Consider the following 19,685-nt stretch of genomic DNA (forward strand, 5'->3'; position numbering starts at 1 on the left):
GGAATTGTTGATCCTGGCCCTAGCAGGGGCAGATGCAGCAGTCAGCAGCATGCACATCTGTAGACTATAGGTATTTTATTTATAAGAAATCAGGAACTGTTTCAGAAATTGTGGTAATGCACTTTTCTCCTTGGTAGATGAGAGCAGGTTGAGTAACAGTGAGGTTAAAAAACTTGTATTTGCTTTTGTCCATTCAGATCAAGTTACCTGCAGTAAAAGTTAACATCGTGTTTTACAGTGCAGAGCAGTGGGGTTTTTGTCAGGTTGTGCTGTGACTGTATATTGAGTTTAGACACTTAGGTGTACTCCAGAAATACTGAGGGATTTAAAGAGTCAAGACCAGTGGATACCTTCAAGTAAAGCCGGAAAGAGCCCTTCTTCACTGGAATGAAAATGTCACCTGTGTGAAGGTGACAGGAGCACAGCTTCCAGATCCATGTCATACTGGCTGTGGTGAGCGTTGCACTGGTTATGCAAACAGCTCTGAGAGCACCTTCTGGACCTGAGGGCCCTTTATCTCCTTGTGCTGAGTCTGATAACCTACTTACCTGCATCCTCTCCTGCTGCCTGGATAAAAGTGCTGCAAGCTTGGCCTTGACCCAATTTAGACAGTGACATACAGCAGCCAGATGATAAATTTGAAGAAGATTTCCTGGAGGAAGATTTTAAAATGTTCACTGACTTTGAGATTACTGAATGCCATTGCTTTAATTCACAGAGAAGGCACTGATTTGTGAACCCACCAGGTTTTCTTTAAATAACAGCCACCCACAGCTACAGGATCATTACAGGTGTGTCTTTGTGTAGTCATCCTGACCTCTGCAGCATTGGGCTGATTATCCTCTGGCAGGGGTGTGCCCAGATGCTGTGGTATATCAGTTTGGCCAAATGTATTTGCTTCAATGTGTACAAACAATCTGGAATGTGTAAGTTGTTAGTATCTATGAATATTCAGGAAACAATTTGCTTCCACTGTTGTGTTTGTGGCTTGGCAGCTGTTTGGGGTTATGAAGTTTAAACAAGCGAGGAATGTAGATTTTTTTTTTTCCTTATAAATGACATTCTTGAAAGCCTTGTGTTTTCTGTGGTAACCAACACTCCAGGATGCTGACTGCCAACAAAATACAGTTTTTCTCCTACCTTGCATGCTTTTTTGCTACCCCAAAGGATACATAACTTCCTCATCTTAGTTTAACAACAAGCTAAAAATATAAATACTGATGAATTGGTAGGTGATATAACTTACCACTTGGATAATTTAACCTGTGAGTAGCTAAGGTACTTGTGATAAGAACTGAAGTTTGACCAAAATGCAGAGATGTGATAATTTATACTTAAATAAATTAATGCTGGAAACATTAAAATGTAGCAGTGATTGGTTTTTGGTAGGTTTGGATGTTTTGTGGGAATTTTTGCCAAGAAAGACTGCACCATAACATCCTGAAGGTATTTCTCTAGCCTGGTATTCTGACTTTATCATAATTGGGTTTTTTAAAAAGGAGGATCATTTATAGTTATTTGAATAGCTTACTGATCATATTTCTGTTTGAGATTTCATCTGCTCTGTGTGTACACTTTTTAAAGACTGGAAAAACCAGTGATTTTACTGCTTTGTCAAACCCTGGAATTATGAAGTAAAACAACGAGGTAAATTATCCTTGCTTTTTTCACATCCCTTCCATTCTGCACTAGGGATTCCTTAGCTATAAAGCCCTACTTCAGCCTAGCACAAATAAGGGGTGAAACCTTGAATTATTTTTCCTCCAGAGGTTTGCATTTAGCAGAGAGCGGCTCGAAAATGTGTAAGAGCAGACTCCTAGGATGAGAGAGGCCAACACGCTGTATTTCTCATTCATAATCCCTTGTGTAATCCTAATCCAGTTGAGATCTGTAGCCTTTATTAAGCATCACATGGTAGAGGATTCTTAAGGCTGCTCATAACTGGGCAGTAAATAAATCAAAGTGTCTGCACCAGTTCTGGGTTGCACGTGCACAGAGACATGCAGCCTGCCCAAGGGAACACCTTACTTTATTATTTGGATTCTAAGGCGGAGATTTTGCATCTGTAACTAAACAAATAGCATCAGAAATCATCAATCATTTGGGTACTGAATACAACCAAAATTTATCAAGTGGGGAGCTTCAGTTGTGTTTATCTCAACAAATCCATAAATTAGGACCTGGCAAGGTAAGTTGCATTTTTCTTTTTAACTCTTTGCAATAGGGTTTTGTGTTTAGAAATAGCTTAAAGTTTGAGGCAAAATATCCTTTTTGTATGCCAGGGCATATAAAACTGCATTTGACAGTTTTGTATCTGTAATTCCCCTTTTTGGCAATGCAGTGACGTGTGGGGGTGTGTTTGGAATACAACACACTTCACCATCTTGTTTGCAGCTACGAGTGGTGCTGGGTCTGATGTGCATGTGGGCCATACATAGGTATTTACTCTCAGGGGCAAGGTAGGATCATCACTTTCCCTAGTGCCAGCTAGCATTTTTGTCCTCGGGAGAAGTATTTGATTGTTTTTAAATTAATCTATCACTCTTAAACTCTTGCTGTTTTTCTTTTAGCAGAACTTAAAATTTGTTTCCCTTCAACATCTCTTTTAGGTTTTTCCCTAGCAAACTTTCTAGTCTGTTATGTCCTCCAGTTGCCTTCCATATTCTGCTCATCTGTTCCCTCCATTGCTGGAATGTCTATAAAACTGTCAGGTTAGTGGGCATCCTGTTCATGATACATGAAATGTCACCTTTCCTAGGAGCAAGTTTCACATCAGAGTTATTTCTGGCAGGTCCTGTGGGTTGAGCACCACATTCTGCACAGATCTATTATGTGCACAAGTTCCCTGTGTGTAGGATTTGGTTCAGAATGCTGTCCCTTGCTTTGGTTTTGAAGAAGTTAAAATTAGGCTAAGCCAGGAAATTTACCTAGGCTTTTGTTGTCTGTGTTTTGGGGCGATTGACTCAAGTGGATTTGTGCAAGGTTTCCTTTCCTGAATTTCATGTATTAGTGTTCAATAACACAAAATGGTGTTATTGAACAAGTCCTCTGCTTGTGTTTGAAGAGTTGCAAGAACTGTGTTATCCAATGGCTTAGGAAGTGAATGGATTCTGGCTGCTGTGTTGCTCTCCTGCCTGTGAAACCTTACCTCTGGTGGTCAAGGAATGTGCATTTTCTCTATGTGTGTGTGGCCTTCTCCTGAGGCCCTGAACTTGGTGTTCCACTGGTTTTCTGTATTCGTGTGGGGCTCTCGAGTCCGTGACTTTTTAGTGATGGTTTAAAAGTGTGTGCAGTGGCTTTTGTCACCTGGCTTTACAGAGTGTGGGTTTTCACTGGCAGGGACAGCCCTGTGCAAAGCAGGTGTGAGGAAAACCTGTTGCAGAGGCCTCCTAATTGCACCAGAGAGAAGGAAGTATCTCTGCAGGAGAGGAGTGGCAGCCAAGGGCTAGATGAGGAAGGAGTGGTTTGTAGCTGGCTATTTTCTGCCTGATCATATTTCCCACCTGGAAGTTTAATACAACCTGTACCTGAAGTGATGCTGCTGCTCAGTTCATCCAGTCTTTGAGGCTTTGCCTTGATGGGTCTCTGTTTCTCTTCCATTTCTTAGGTATAGGCATTTAGGAAGGGAAGGGAGCGTGTCACTGTTGGGTGGATAAGGAAGGATCCGAGGTGCTGAGCAATTGGACTGGTTCTGGTTTTCCCTCGGTCCTTCCAGCCTTGAAACAGGTTTGATTCCATTGGAGACTGATTTACTCCTGTGCACTCCTTTGCTCAGGTTGTGCCCCTGACAAAAATTTGAGGACATCAAATACAAAAAGTTCACGTCTCCAGGAAGTGCTTGGGAGGGACCTATTGATAAGGCTTTTCATGATATGATAATTAGGGCACACTAACACTAGGCATCCCTTGCTACGAATGGCTGAAATGTGTTTCAAGTAGGGCTACCCAAATAATAAATGCCTGTTTGTTTCGCAGGGAGAGATGGACAAAGAAAAAAATTGTTGCTCAAGGTGACTTCAAATCCAAGATCACATTTTACCAAAGCAGGCAAGCGGTATCCATGGTCACATTTTATATAAGCAAGCAGGTGGTACCCCTGAACACATCCCCAGCAGGCAATACTTGAGTGTTTGCTTCAAATTTGTTCTTCATTGTTTTAAAAGTAACCTAGAATTGTTCTAGTTCCTGGGAAAGGGGCCAATGCAGAATGAATAATTTATATAATTGCTTCTCTGGAAAGCTAAAACTTGCCGAAATCCTAAGATCTGTGTTAAGTGAAATTTTTGTTCAGATAGGCCAGATGGGCCTATGCTCAAAAGTCCTGAACCTTTTCCTGAACTTTGATTTCCCTGGTACAGGATGTGACAAACAAGCTATAACTGTGCGTTTTGTGTGCAATAGTCCCGTGGAGTCGTTAATAATCTGAAAATCCATCAGAGTGCCTTCATTAATTGAGCACAAAGAAGGTAAAGCACTGGGTAAAATTGGGTGCAATTTGGCAGTGATTTCAGGCAATTTGTGACATGGATATGAAATGATATTGTTAGAATGAAACAAGAGTATAGGTATTTTGCTGAGAGCATTGCAGTGTCCCCTGTTGTGTCGCCCACTCATGACATTGTGAGGATGCCATTGTACAATTGGGCATCCTTGGCAAGAGGGAGAGAGTTGCAGCCTTTGCTGTGCTTTAGAACCACCCCGTGCTGCAGTGTGGATGAGCAGGGCTCACCTTCTTGAGCAAACACACATCACTCACACAACACCAGACGTGCTTCTTCAATTAGCGTTTGTGTGAGTCTGATGTACTGAGAGAGGAAAGACATGGGTTAGATGGAAAGAGATTGAAGGAGGCAAAAAGATTGCAGAAAATGAGGAAAGGAGGAAAACTTTTCCTTCTCCTGGGCAGAAGTGCCTCTGTAGCAATTCTGTCCTGACTCTTAAAAATACTTTGAGCTGTATTTTCCTGCCAGCACCAGTCTTAACATTTGTCCAGGTGTTTATTTCCTTCTCTCCATTTCTCAGCTTTCTCCTCCCTGAATTTCAGGGAAAAATAAAAATCTGTTGAATTCTTCAGTGATACAGCCTGGGGCTGCTTTGGCAGTCGTATGTGACTGTTATTTTTCCAGAAGAAAAATGTCTGTGAATGACATCCTGGTTATCCTCAAAGTGAGAGACTTCAGAGTTTGACCTCATCTTTCATTACAATCTGTTTACCCTGAACCAGAGCTTCCACAGCAGTGAGCTTACTTAAGTCTGGATGTCTATCCTTTTATACTGGCAATTGATGGTGTAGTACACTCCCATACTTGAGCAGATGCATGAGATGAAGGCAAGCAGTGTTTAGAAAGCTGGTTATTTTCTTCTGATAGCTAATTGTTATTTTAGACTTACCTTCCTGCTAGCTATGGTTAGATTAAATATCTGGTCTGTGTTCATCCTTCATGAGTTATCCTTTATAGGCAACTGTGTAAATATTAGTCTGCACTACAGAATATTTGTCTGCACATACTGCTTCTTAATTCTTTTATAGTTCTTGATCAGTATTAAAGAGCTTTCTATATGTTTGCCAGACAGTCACAGTACCTATTTTTATGCAAGTAGCTAAAGGTGCTGAACTGATTCGTGTTTATAAAGCTCACTTGAAATATGAAGCAGTGAGACAGAAATCCTCATCTGATTGTCTGGGAGTAGCTGGAGAAACCTGGTAGTGGAATGTACTTGGCCACAAGAGAGGCCATCTGATCGTTGATATTAAGTGTTAATATATTTAATTGTAGATTCTTGGCACTGTGGGACTTGTTGCAGCTGTTTTGATTCTGACCAAATGGTCTTCCCTGCATCTCCTTTGTGGTTTTGGTGACACGGGGCCAGTCTGCAACGTTGGAGCATTGAAAAACATGGGATCTGGTAGTTCTGTAAATGTCAAGTACAAGTACTCCCTGCAGAAGTCTGAAAATGGTGAGTTATTCTTAGAAAAGTGATCTTTTCCTATTTTCTCTTGTATGTGCTCTTGTGAGGTCACATTGAATATGTTTCTCCTCTGGGTTACCTGGTTTTCTTCATAGAATTGAAGTGAGATTTTGTCTTTCAGTATTCTGTGACAAGGATTCTCAGGTGTCCAGCAGAAGACAACAGGCTTGAGGAAATAATAGCTATTTAGACGAGGGTAGGTTAGGATTCACCCAAGCCTAACCAGAAATGAGGCAACAGTTAGAACCGACACCTGCTGGATTAAATACTTGCTGGGTAATGCAGGTGCTGTGTCTGCTGACAGTGAGACAGATGTCAGCCTACTACTTCCCCTGCATTGTTTTCCAAGGCTCTTACTGGCACAGGACTCATTAAGCAGAAGCATTAGCAAAGCCAAAATAAATCTTTGGTTACAAAGAAGCTGAGATGGTGTGGCTAAGAAAAGCATTAAAACAAAAAGTGTGCATTTTGTCTAATTACGTAGCACAGTGCTCTTAATCTCTGCTAATAATCTAAGCTTGTTTAGGGCTCTCAAAGCTGTGGTGATTTATTTTTATGAAGCCCTATGTAATTGTATCAATTTTGTGGATGTGTGCCTGTGTCTGCTGTGGAGCAAAGGGAGTTGATGAGGACAACCTTAGATGTAAGGAAGAGTTAAAAAGTAAATAAGTAGTCTTGTCTCTGTTGTTTGGATCACACAGTGATGAGCACTGGCAGAACAGCAGCATGGGGCAAACTGTTTGCAAGTGCTTGGAAAAGAAAATAAGGATTGAAAGTGGGGATAAGGTTGTGACTCAGACTTTTGTTTGTTACTGTCCACTGTTGAAAAACTCTTTTTATTTAAGTTACACTTAGTATGATCTGTCACCCATAGCACCAGAGGTCCATGGACTTTCCCAACAAGTTCAGGGTTATTTTCAGATGATCAAGTGTAACACAACACTAGTTACTTATTTGAACCCGTGTATTACATCTGATACCTCAGCAAGTTTCCCACAGCAGTAAAGCCTTTTTGAATTTCTAGCTTCTGGTTTTCAACACCCTTCAGACTGACCATCTCCAGCAGGGCAGCTGCTTAGGACTTTCTGTCCAAATGCAGTGTGCCAGATATCATCTCTGTCCCCCTATACAAGGTCTGAAGGCTGTTTTCAGTGGAAAATGTAGGAGCAGAGCTTTTCAACTGGTCCTGCCTTGGAGTGAAATCTGGTTTGAGTGCTGCCACTTTGGTATATTTTCAGCAGCTTATATGATATATTGGTCAGATCATCATAAAATGGCTAAGTCTTTCTCTTCTTTGTTGAGTTTTTTTTTTCAAAACTGATACAAATACTTCCAGGTATAACTCACCCAGGTAAGCTGCAAAATTGGAATACCTGACTTTTTCAGATGCAGAGTCAGTCTCTGTAAAAGCACAGTAAAAAACAGTACCTTCCTATCTGGGGCTTAAATGCTGTGGATGGTGGTAATGTTAACTGTGCACTTGATAACATGTCTTTCATAGGTTTCATTTTTACTGTTTTAAAGGGTCTGGTTTTCACTGGTATGTGTGGAGTCATCACAAGGAATTTTTTCAAAGCCCAGCAGATCAGTAAGCATTTTCTCAGCAAGAGAGAAGGCAAAGAATACAGAAGTTATTCCTGAGTTAAGCCTTGCCAAATCTTACCTTCTTGCCCACAACTTCAGTATGTCTCAGCCCCCTGCTGAACAGCAGCTGTAGATCTTCCTTTTTTGTGCTATGCCATTCCCAGTGCTGAAAGATAATCATAATTTATAAGGATTACAATTTTCAATATATAATCCATTGAGATACCTTCTTTAGGGAAAGGTCATTGTTTCCTGCTGAAGTACCTGGAGGGCCATTTGTTGTGTAATTAATGCAAGCTGATTGAATTAATATGATCTCTTTGTCTCTTGCCAGTGTATAGCAGCCTTTGGGTAGAGGTGAGGGGTTTTTCTCTTTTTAATGAAGGTTTTCCCACGCACCTGCCATTGCTCTCCCTGCTTTGGTGAGTGTGGCAAGGGAATAGACCTGCAGCAGGCCTAGTTCCCTACCTCCATTGTTTCCCTTGGATTTTGAAGCCATCCTGTAGATACAGCAGTCATCTTCTTTCCTCCCTCAGCTAAAGATGACAGAGAAGCATTGTTAGAAGATGCTTTAAGTATAGGGCTCACAGGTGGGGCTTCAGAAAGGAACAGGAAGGGATGCAGTGTAATCCAAAGAGAGATGCCAAGTAAGAGAGCTGATCCAAATGGGATCGAGGCCAGCTAAGGAGGATGAGAGACCCTAGAGGTACATAAAATTCTTCAGCAGAACTTGAAAAAGGAAGCTGCACCAATGTACTTCACTTGAAATATGCACACACCCCATCTGACATAATCTTTGAAGGGAACACACTGGAACTGGGGGAATACAAAGGCTCTGTTCTAAAGATCAAAGGGCAGATAGCCATAATTTGGTGGGAAGCATCTGGTGTCAGCATTGGCTGTGGCTTGAACCTCAAACAGGCACCTGGAAATTCTGGCATCTCATTTATTCTGTGTCATTAAATGGCAAAAGTTCTGCCTCCCTTTTTTCACTGTGGGTGTAGTTTTGTCTTTATTTTATGGTAAGCTAATGGTATGTTGATATTTATGCTACAATAGAGTCCTTCTAAAGTTCTTCCACAACTGCAAAAGCTGAGGTATTTATTTGGCATACAGAGAGGTAGAAAACCCCCATATTTTTAAGGGTCTAGAAGAAAACTTGGTATCCTGTCCTCCCCCAACTCTTTGTGTGGCCTCAGATTTCTGGTTTCCTGAAGCCTCAGCACCTAGAGATGGTAAGAAGGACATAAAAATGATCAAGGTAAGTAGAAAGGGAGGATATTGTCAAACAATACAGGGCTTTTAGACCCTAGTAATTTGTTGTTAATGCTGGTGCTGAGGAACCAGTAGCAATGGTTAGAAGTGCTTCAGAGGCCTCTGGTCGGCAGGGTCAGGTCAACCTCTTGCAAAAAAGAAGGCAAAACCAAGAGGGTTTTTTGCCCTTAGGCACAAGAGTACAATTCCTGGAAACTTCTTCCTGAGAAGGAAAGGTTTTTTTCCATGTTCAGGTGTGGGGAAGGAGCTACTGCAGCTACAGGCAGTGCCCCTCAGCAGCTTGGTTCTGTTCTTGTCCCCCAGCTTTCAAGGCAGCTGTCTTGATCCAGCAGTGGTACCGGCGCCATGTGGCTCGGCTGGAAATGCGCCGCCGCTGCACCTGGAGAATCTTTCAATCCATTGAGTATGCCTGTGAACAGGATCAGATCCAGGTATGGTGCCAAGGAAAAGAGCAGGTAGGAAAGCACATAGGAAAGTGGTTTCTGTGCCAGACAGGCTTTCTGGCTGCTGGCTGGTGCTTCAGTGGGCCAGGGACTGGGCTTCCTGCCCCTTTTTAACCTCTTGATTCCCTGTCTGTGTTGCATAAAACACAAAGTAATGAACCTCAAAAGCAAGCCATAAGAGCCATTTAACAGACCTTTTCTGGAGTCTGAACACAATAGGCAAGTCTCTTTGGTTTGTTACATTTTAACTTGGATTAAAATTCTTGTACATAGCTGCCTTGCTCTCAGGGAGAGGAAGGGCTCCTACTGTACTTCTGCCTGTGGCTGAAGGTAAAGCCAGTGTTTTGACTTCATCTCAAGATAGTCAAAACTTAAATTGGTACAGTGAGAGTTGCTGTACATACCAGACAGCATGAGGTAATACTTCCAGAAAGAAGTTAAGTTGTTACTCTGTTGAATTTCATTCCGGGGTGATAGGCTCTCCCTCTTCTTGCAGCTTCACAACTTCTTCAGTTACCTCATGGACCAATTCACACCAAGCAGCAGCAAAGAGAGTAAGTTTGTTTGCTGTTTGTAGATGTGGTACCAGCAGTTCCAAAGACTGCACCTTGTATTATTCATTGCCCAGTGCTGGGCAATTTTCTGGATGACACATGTGGCCAAGACTATCAAGAGGAATGGCATCAGGAATAGAGTGTGAATTATCTGGAGACTATGAGTTGTGCAAGGGATGTGGGGCAATTTCTGCTCTTAGGAGCTGGAAGAAGGCATAAAACTCAGTATGTTTTCACAGAATGGTGCACACTGCACCACGGAGATTTGTCTTTGCAGCCTTTCCCCCATGGCAAGTTTTGTAGCAGTGCCAAGCAGTACCCAGCATTCATGGCTGTGATTGCTCCTGAGTGGCAGCCTAACCAAACAGCTCTTCTGTAGCAAATTACTAGAAGGGTACCTGGAGCCAATTAACTACTTTTTTGTCTGTGTCTATTTTTTTTTTTTTAACCCCACTAATCTGCTATCCAGGGGATTTTATCAGTCGCATGTTCATAAGTGGGGAAAGTTACAAAGAGGCAGAGCTGGAAAAATACTGTGACTATGAATCTATAGAGGTGCCAGACTCCTACACCGGACCCCGTCTCTCTTTCCCACTCCTCCCTGACCATGCCACAGCCTTGCTGGAAGCTTTCCAACAGAAACAAGTAAGGATTCCAAAAAGGTACCATGCTTTTCCCTTCTCTGAACAGGGCTGTAGGATCAATAATTTGGTCTTAGCTTTCTTATCAAGCTCAGTTGACTGGAGTATAACAAGCTGGCTGGCTGTTAAACAAAATGGGGTTGGAAACTATATGGTATTTCCTAATGCCATAGAAATGTGCTTTCTGAAAATATACTCCTGACAAAATGGAACATTTTACATGAGGGTTGCCAATATCAATTTCATTTTAAAAGGGAAAAATCAGCAACAGCTCCCGTTGAAACTTCTCATAATTTTTGTTCAAATTTCTCAATTTGTAAATACGCATAGGGTGGCCCAGAGGGAAACAGCCAATTACAATGTTTCGTGCTATGCAACTTGGACTCAGATTTAAGATGTAAATTTTGAGCTTTTTGATGAGGAAGTTTAGTACCACTCCAGCACTAACAAGATGAGCCTTCATACAACTGCAGTGTTCTGCCATCCCTCAGCTGATGTGCTGAATTGCAAAATAGGCTAAAACATCCCTTCTCCAAAGAAAAATTCTAAACCAAAGGTTTCTCATGTCCCAGCTATATTAAATGCTTGCACCCCGGCTTTAAGCATATCTGTCACTGCAGGACATGTGGAAACTCACAGACTGGTTCAGTGTGGAAAAACTAGGAAAGATCTAGAGGAGCAACTTCTTACCTGTGATACTGGGCTGGATTTTCTGCTGCGCCGGGAGTTGGTGTGGCCTAGAGGGTAAAGCCTTGTCCACAGGGTGCTGGGGCTTTAGGATTGCTTTGCCAGCCCTCTCAGTGGTGTGGCTGGGCTGCCTTGAGCAAGTGTCTGCCATCCTGCTGTTTCCCAATATTTTCCTTGTTTGTAAGCCCATAGGTCAGCACAGACTGCCATCCCAAGGAGAGTTTCTGCCATCCAGGCTATCCTGGTGGAGTCTTTGCAGCCATAGTGGTGCTGCTCAGAGGCCACTGATTTCCTGCTTTAATCCCTTCACTTTCTCCTAGTAGCAGCTCCATGCTCGCTATGTCTTAAACCTCCTGCATGAGACCAGGAAGCACCTCAAGCAGTTGCCAAACATCAGCCATGTCTCCACCTGCTACAGTGAGGAGGTCACCGTGTGTGGTGGGTCCTTGCAGCTTCCGGGGTGGAATACTCCTATGGGAGGGTGGGGCAGAGAGAAAATGATAGTGAGAGCACAATGTCCCCCTCTGTACTTGGAACACAAATGCTCTCTATAAGCAAAGTGTGTGATGCTTTGAGAGGCAGCTGGGTCTGTCTGAAATACCCATGAGGTCTTTTTTCTCTCACCCCAAACTCAGAGTTGTTTTACCAAACCACAGAAACCACACCCAGCTGAGGACCGGACAAAACTGAGTAGTTGTCTGACCAGTTCTGTGGTCTGGGATTATATAAACAACAAAATCCTGGAGGTGTTCTGGGTGAGCACCAGCACATGCATGCAGATCCAGAATGTTAATGCATCTTTGCATCTTATAAGTAAATTTGATACTAAACTTTTAAATTTTTTTCCTACTCTGACTAATGTTAAAATGTTGAGATATTTCTGAAAAATACGTAGCAAAGACTTTTGCTGCAATCAGCCTCTGGAAAACAAACCTCTCTCTCCAATATTATGTTAAATGAGAATTAGATCATTACTTTGAATGTAAAGCTTTCTCCCATATAATGACAATCTTGTGCAATGTTGTGCCATCACAAGAGATAAATGAACAAAGCTTCTAAATCAGTGTTCAGCAGATGGTATAGGGCTTTTTTACTGTCCTCAGACTGCAGCTGAAGCCTCACATTGTGTCCTTTTCCACTAGGCTTGCACTTCCCAAAGTATTTCAGTGGTGATTAATTTGTAAAGGATATAGTTCCTAGGAAGTTATGTATTGGTGTTTTTTTAAGTTTAAGGTAAACAAACTGTCTCTTTGTGCCGTTAGGAGACTTGCATGGCCAGCTGGATGACTTGTTCCTCATCTTTTACAAGGTAGGCACTAAATTTGGAGAGGAATGCTGTCCAGGCTTTGCAATGTCCCATAGGTCATGTTGTCAAGTGTTTGCAAAATTTGGCCATTCATGTGCAATTCTCCAAGTCAATTTGGTTAGTTTTAAGTGGCTTCACAAATCAGTAGGTTATTCTCTTGCTGACTTGAAAATTAGTGCCAATTAGTGCTTATACCAATGACAACCCTTTGGGACTGCCAGTTTCACTGCTGGGGCCCACAGGATAAAGATGAGCAAGGATCTGTTGTAACCTGGGACAGAATGAGAGCTATGCAGCTGGGGAGAAGGGCATATGGACACCTTGGGGAGGCCTCTTGAGTGACATCTGCCTGTTCCTTGCTTTTACAGAATGGCCTTCCTTCCCCTTCCAAGTCCTACGTGTTCAATGGGGACTTTGTAGACAGAGGCAAGCAGTCCCTTGAGATCCTTGTTATCCTCTTTACTTTTCTCCTGATCTATCCCAAGGAGGTTCATCTCAACCGCGGGAACCATGAGGACCACATGGTGAACTTACGGTACGGCTTCTGTGCAGGGCTGAGCGCGATGTCGAGAGTGTTGTGCAAAATCCCACTGAGCTTCCTTTCTCCCGTTCCTTTAGCTATGGTTTCACCAAGGAAGTGATGCAGAAATACAAGGTAGGCTTATGTTTGTGTCTGCTTTACTATGTGGGACATGCATTTAGAAGACTTGATGCTTTATCTTTTTTTCCTTTCTCTCAGGTGCATGGGAAGAAAATCTTAAAGATGTTTCAGAATGTCTTCTGCTGGCTGCCCTTGGCCACCCTGATTGATCAGAAAGTCCTCATTATTCACGGGGGTGTCTCTGACACCACTGACCTGGATATGCTTGAGAAAATTCGAAGAGACAAAGTAGGTTTTATTTCCCAGTTACTGCAAGAGACAACAGTGTTGCTGATTTGTGGTGAGGAGCTCATTTCTACATGTCAGGTGTTGAGAAGACAAATTTAACACATGGTCTTCCTAAACAAACTTGTGTTTTAGGTATAGGCTTTGGTTTGTTAGTGTGTGTGCATGAGGACTGAAGTGATGAAGCGTCGTTGGTTCCTGAAATATGTGCTAGTGCTGAAGTAAAAATACAGTGATGATGAGACATTGTCCCACACTTCCTCAGCTTGTTTTTACCTCCTAAGATTTCCAGAAGAATTTTGAAAAATCATTTAACTTGTCTCTGCCTCACTCTCTAGTTGGGAAATAGCACTTTCCTTCTCCAAATATAATGACAACTCTGGCATTAGTCATTCATGCTTCCTTTGCTCTGCTGGATAGTTTCCATTCCAGAGGAAATCTGTGTGAAGTCATGAAGTCAACGAGGAAGAGTGAGATGTGATGGATTTGGGGCCCAGCTGTAAACTCAGGTTGGCTTGTCTGGGAGGATGGCACTAATAGTTCCTCACAGTCAAGCAGCAGTTGATGGCAGAAGGGAGTGGGGCTTGGAGGCTTGGGTCACTTGAAGTCTGCCAGTGGAAGATGTTAGAGTTGGAGGTCTGGGTTTTCATGCTGTGTTATCAGTTCCATTTCTTTCATGTCTTTCAGTTTGTTTCTGTGTTAAGGCTGAAGAAAAGAAAGGAGTCAAGCAGAAAACCAGAAATACAGGCCATAAATGGGGAGAGGGAATCAGGCGCTGATGCAGCAGGGAATGAGGCAGCTCCCAGGTTGTCTCTGCATCCCCATTCAGCCCAGGCTCCCAGCACAGCCAACAGGCTGGAGTTCTCCAGGTGGCTCCGGCAGACGGTGCAGGAGCAAATTGACACGTGCCGCCGGCTGGTGGACATCAGTGAGTCAGAGCCAGAGGAGCTCACCTATTCCAGCATGGTCTCCTTGAAGGATGTGGATGAGCTGTGCTTGACTCGCCAGGAGGAGTGGAAGCAGGTGAGGAGTCTAAGCAGGGTTCTGAGCTGGGTGCGCTGTGGGTGCCTCCTGCAGCAGTTGGTCCTTCAGTGGTAGGTGGCCAGGTGACTCTGTGAGGCCCTGGGGATGTTTCATTGGGTAACTTTGTTACCTCTTGAGAGGAGCAGATGGGGACTTTATTCCTTTTTTTTTCCAGCCTGAGAGCCTCTCCTGTGTGCTCTGAAACCACAGTTAGTTAGTTGACATTACATGTGACCTTCCAGCACTGCACACCTTTTCACTATAGTGCTATCTATTCAAGTCAGTGTTAAAGAGATTAAGCTTTAATCCAAACAGTGGTAACTGAGTCAGCACTTATATTTCTGAAGGCTGCAGAATGTCCTGGCTAGAGAACAAAGGCATTTAATACTAAGCCTGCTAACAGCCTCAGGATCTGCTGGTTGTTCTTGCCCGGGGACTTGTGTTTTGGGATGGAGGAAGACAGTCAAGGCTCTTGGACATCTAAATGCTAGCAAAGGCAAAGCTTGTATCAGTATGCACATCCCTCTTTCCCCAGACACTTTGCATGTACCTGTAGCTCTTGGCCACCACTTCTGAGGTGGCCCAGATCTGTGACAGTCTTCAGCTGGAATGCAGGAAACATGTCTCTTTCCCTGCACTATGGTTATAGCAGCAGTCTAGGAGGAATTCAGAGCTATATTTTCTTAGTGAACTTCTCCTATGCTTTCAGATTTTAGATGTCCTCTGGAGTGACCCCATGCCTCAGGAGGGCTGCAGAGAAAATAAGGTGCGAGGTGGCGGCTGCTACTTTGGGCCTGATGTGACAGAGAAGTTCCTTGAGAAGTACAGCCTGCAGTTCCTGATCCGCTCTCACGAGTGCAAGCAGGAGGGCTACGAGTTCTGTCACAACCGCAAGGTGAGTTGGGGGTGGTGTAAAGGATACTTGGGTTTCCATCCTGCCAGGGTGGAGTTTCCGGGGGGGGGGTGGCTTGTCTCTGCATTGTTCTGCATTTCTTCCAGTGGGGCTTTAAGCACACACAGAATCCTTCAACAGGCTTATTGGGAGTTATCTGGAGTGTGTTTCCATCTGAAGTCTCAGTTCATGGCAATCTGGAGCCACCTGCTCTGCTGGGGACATGGCTGTGCAGGCAAACCATGTCTATGGTGTCTGAGAAAAGTTCTGAACCCACTTGTGCCGTGGCCCCCACTTAGTACAGCTGGTCCTGCAGATGAGTTACAAAAGTTACTGAGCTGCTGCAACCAAGTTGTGTTCTCAGAAGATTCAGTCAGGTCAGCAGCTTCACCAGGGCACTCAGACTCTGGAGAGTGGAATTGCTGGGAGAGAGCACAGCAAAATTGCAGAAGCTCAACATGTGGCCAGATCCACAGGTGACCATGAGGAGCTCACACCCCAAGGCTTCCGGGCCAGCTACTAACTGACTCTCCCTCTTCTCCATAAAACATGGTGCTTTCATAGTCTGTGGACTCAGGAGGGGATTGGGTGTGTTGCTTACAAGTATATAAATATTACAGGATGTATGTACTGACTGCAAATGCCTCTTTTTTGGTATTAGGTGCTGACCATCTTTTCAGCGTCAAACTACTATGAGATTGGCAGCAACAGGGGAGCCTACGTGAAGCTGGGACCAGACCTTATCCCCCACTTTGTTCAGTACCAAGCAAACAAGACAGCCCATATGCTCACTATGACCCAAAGGTAAGGCTTTCCAGTTGCTCTGTATTTGCCAAGTCAAAATTCCCAAAGGGAAAACTTCCTGAGCTTTTAGAAAGTTTGACTCTGGAGATGAACTTTCACAGCTTGATTTTCTGAAGAATAGCTCTAAAGGAGAGATCAAGCTTTGTACTTGAAGTTACTGATGAAAGCTCAAGGGTCGAGACGGGAATGTTAATGAAATTCCAAAGGGATTTTTCTAAAGGTTGCTGATTTTTCAGCTTTTCTTTTCCATGTCAGGTTTTAACTTTGACCTTTGCTGAGGTTCTCTTTTGCTTTGTTACTTCACAAATGAATGCAGAGACTCATGGCATCAGCTGCAGGGTACTATGCCCTGGGCATGCAGTGCCTTGTCACAAGCACTGAGATGCAGCTGTAGCTGTGCAGAGCAGTTGTGAGGGTCTGGGAAATCCATGGACAAGCCAGGTAGAGAAGTGAGTGGGAAGGTGCAGTTTTTCTTGTGATTCATGGCAAGTCCTCAACGTGCTTCTCTCTGTTCTGCATCCTCTAGAATCAGCAGAGTAGAGGAGTCAGCCTTTCGAGCCTTGCGGGAGAAGCTCTTTGCTCACACCTCAGCCCTCATCAGTGCCTTCAAGGCCTATGACGGGGACAATACAGGTAACTCAGAGCTAAGAGACGTGTGGGTTCATTGCCTGATTGGATAGGGCTGAAGTGACTCAGTTGAGTCTGTGGCTGGTTGGGAGATTGCTCACTGACAGCCGTCACCAGCTGTCATGGGGAGGCTGTATCAGACCCTACCAGAAGTCATTTGCTGTTACACAGTCTCTGTGGATGCCTCTGAGTGACACCATAAAGTAGGGGTGCTGGAAAAGCAGGACGTCATTAGCCTAATGTGTAGTAACAGAGGCTGGTCCTAGAAGAACTTGTTGCAGCTGGAGTACTGATGAAGCATTGGCAAAGACGACCCAGAATGCATCTGTTGTGTCACTTGAAAACTTGGGCGGTCTCTAGAGCCCCTTCATCCCTGGAGTCTAAAATCACTGGGAAGGGGAAAGTGAGGGATGTCTTCCTTGAAAGTTGTCTGTCAAGAGCCTTAAGGAAGGAGCTGAGAGTTCTTACTTCTCTGGCAGGCAGGAGTTCTGTGTTGGTGCACTGACCAAGAGGTGTTGCTGAGAACTGTCCATTGGTGGGCTGGGGGAGAAAAAGGACATGGTGGCTGGCAGAACTGTTCATGGCGAGAATTGCTTTCTTCCCAGGCAGCAAAACTGTTCATAGGAATCCAGTTCAGTTGTTACAGCAGCTGCTAAAATGGGCAGTGGGCTGCAAATTTCTAATGAAATAGCCAAAGTTAGTGACTTGTCTTTGTTCAGATGTTTAAAACCTCAGAGCCCTGGTTTGTTGCAATGATGAAAAGTTTGCTGAGGCTTGGGTGGGAAGCGTGCGTGTGCCTGCACTGCAAAATAATGCCGTGCTGCCAGCAGCACCTGGACTGTGTATGTGTCACAATTCAGGCTTTTTCTTTGCCTTTGTGTGCTTTCCCCTATCTGTGTCCCAGAGGTGTCTCCCTTTTCCCTACAGGAAGGATCACGCTGCACAACTGGGCGACAGCAGTGGAGTCAGTGCTGCGGCTGGGGCTGCCTTGGCGAATGCTGAGGCCGCAGCTGGTGCGCAGTACCAAGGATGGCATGCTGGAATACAAATCATGGCTGGACGACCTGGCCATGGAGCAGAGGAGCCAAGAGGTAAGCACACACTTCCTTCCATCAGAGCATGATGTGAGCAGCTGCTCACCAGATCCCCAGCATGTGCAAATCCATTATGGTACGAAAGGACAGTGGATGGTTCATGCATAATCCAAAAGCAGTGAAGTTGATAGAAGTCTTGCCTGAGCTGAAATAGTCTTGAGGCGCCCAGCCCATTTTACAAATAGGTGATGGATGTGAAATCAAAATTTAGTAGTTCTGGATGTATGCTTGTGACTAGGAAACTGTATTGCACTCTCATTGTTGCAGCTTAATTACGCCCAGCAAACGCAGCTCTGCAGTGCTTATAAAATGCATCCTGGTTTGCTGTGAGCCCAGAGGAGTGTTGTTGGGAAGGGACAAGTTGCTGATGGTCTGTTCTGCAGCTGCACAGAGGACCCAGTCATCACACAGCTGGTTGATAAGGCACTGCTTGGAAGTTCGTGAAAGCAAAAAATATTCTCGTGGAGACATCTGCAGTAAGAACTCAGAGAGAGCAGAGGTGTCAGAAGGATAAAAACTGTGATCATGTCTTTCAGCACATCCAGTCGAGCTTGTTGGAAGTCATTTATCGAAACAGATCCAACTTAGAGACCATATTCAGGATCATAGACAGAGACCATTCAGGTAAGCAGTGTACAGGGGGTGTTGATCACTGCCTTGTGTTCCCTTCTGTTTCGGAGCTTCCTTTAGTATGTATAGAGGTGGTTTAGTTTAGGCTTGGGTCCTCATGCTCCCTCCCACGCTTCTGAAATGTCCGTTTGTATTATGCCTCTTTGCTGCTTTGAGTTGTATTTTAGCCAGTGTTCTCCACATTAGGAGATGTAGCTGCAGCATGTCAAATGCTCCTCCACAGGTCTCATCTCCTTTGAGGAATTCCAGCAAACTTGGAAGCTGTTCAGCTCCCACATGAATATTGAACTCACAGATGATGGCATTAATGACTTGGTTCGCAGCATTGATTTCAACAAGGATGGGAACATTGACTTCAATGAGTTCCTGGAAGCCTTCCGCCTTGTCAAACAGTGCCCAGTGTGAGAACCCACCGAGGGTTGCAATGTTCCATGCCTTGATTTCTCGAAAGCCAGGACTGTCCCACCTAACCTGGAGCATGCCTGCAGATGGCAAGCAGGGAAAGGGAAGGCAGGTGCCCAAAACAGATATCACTGTAGGCAGCAGCTGTGACCCATTTGGGGAAGGTAACAGCTGAAATAGATGAGCTGCACTTCAATTTGGACTATTTTTAAAATAAGCTGCATTTTAATAGTTTCCTGCTCAAAGGGAAGATGCAACTTAGCTTCTTTTGTCAATGCAAGGAAATGTTACAGGTATATTCAAGAGCAGTAAAGTCAATGTCAATGTACTACTTGTAGTTCTAAGGAGGTAGCATCTGCTTGATAGCAGCTTTCCTTTTAATAAACAATTTTTTCTACACTGCTGTTGCTTGGCTGTTCATTTCTTCTCTAGTTAACCCTGTGAGGAGCAGTGCTGTTCCAGTGATGATACCTACTTCCCTGCTGGTGTTCCTCTGCTGTGGTAAGCTTGTTCTGGAAGTTTGGAGCTACTAAGTACACGTAGTAGAGCAGAATGTTGGAAAAAATACCCCAAATGTGCAACACTGCCTCTAGCAGGGGGACTTGTTTAAGAAATTTACTGAGATAATTTAATTCTCAAAGCCCAGGGCAGTGGATCAAGTAGCCCTGTGCTAGCGAGCGTATGCTGCACATTCAGGTTATTTTCAAAGCGTGGTAGGACTGCAGCTTGTGAAGTAGTGTGGAGCATGAAGTTTGCAAAACAAGAATCAATGTGTTTCTCAATTACAAGCAGCACAGTCTGGCAGGGGCCCCATGGCAGAAGACTTCACTTAAGACAGCTACCCTAGCCTCCAAGAGAGAATTCTAG

The 19,685-nt window shown here is 44.0% G+C and overlaps 1 protein-coding gene across 1 annotated transcript; it reads left to right on the plus strand.

Moving 5' to 3' along the window:
• Positions 1 to 5: 5 nt before the first annotated feature.
• Positions 6 to 19,215, plus strand: PPEF2 (protein phosphatase with EF-hand domain 2). The gene is made up of 17 exons (XM_066318302.1): positions 6 to 453; positions 5,872 to 5,958; positions 9,133 to 9,260; positions 9,769 to 9,826; positions 10,296 to 10,471; positions 11,478 to 11,592; positions 12,417 to 12,463; positions 12,829 to 12,995; positions 13,079 to 13,115; positions 13,200 to 13,349; positions 14,034 to 14,369; positions 15,079 to 15,264; positions 15,923 to 16,065; positions 16,592 to 16,698; positions 17,620 to 17,783; positions 18,323 to 18,410; positions 18,640 to 19,215. Exons 2-17 carry the CDS (start codon positions 5,898 to 5,900, stop codon positions 18,819 to 18,821), a joined length of 2,145 nt encoding a protein of 714 aa, XP_066174399.1. The 5' UTR covers positions 6 to 453; positions 5,872 to 5,897; the 3' UTR covers positions 18,822 to 19,215.
• Positions 19,216 to 19,685: the final 470 nt, after the last annotated feature.

Source organism: Sylvia atricapilla, chromosome 4 (assembly GCF_009819655.1).
Source record: "Sylvia atricapilla isolate bSylAtr1 chromosome 4, bSylAtr1.pri, whole genome shotgun sequence".
Lineage (NCBI taxonomy): Eukaryota > Metazoa > Chordata > Aves > Passeriformes > Sylviidae > Sylvia > Sylvia atricapilla.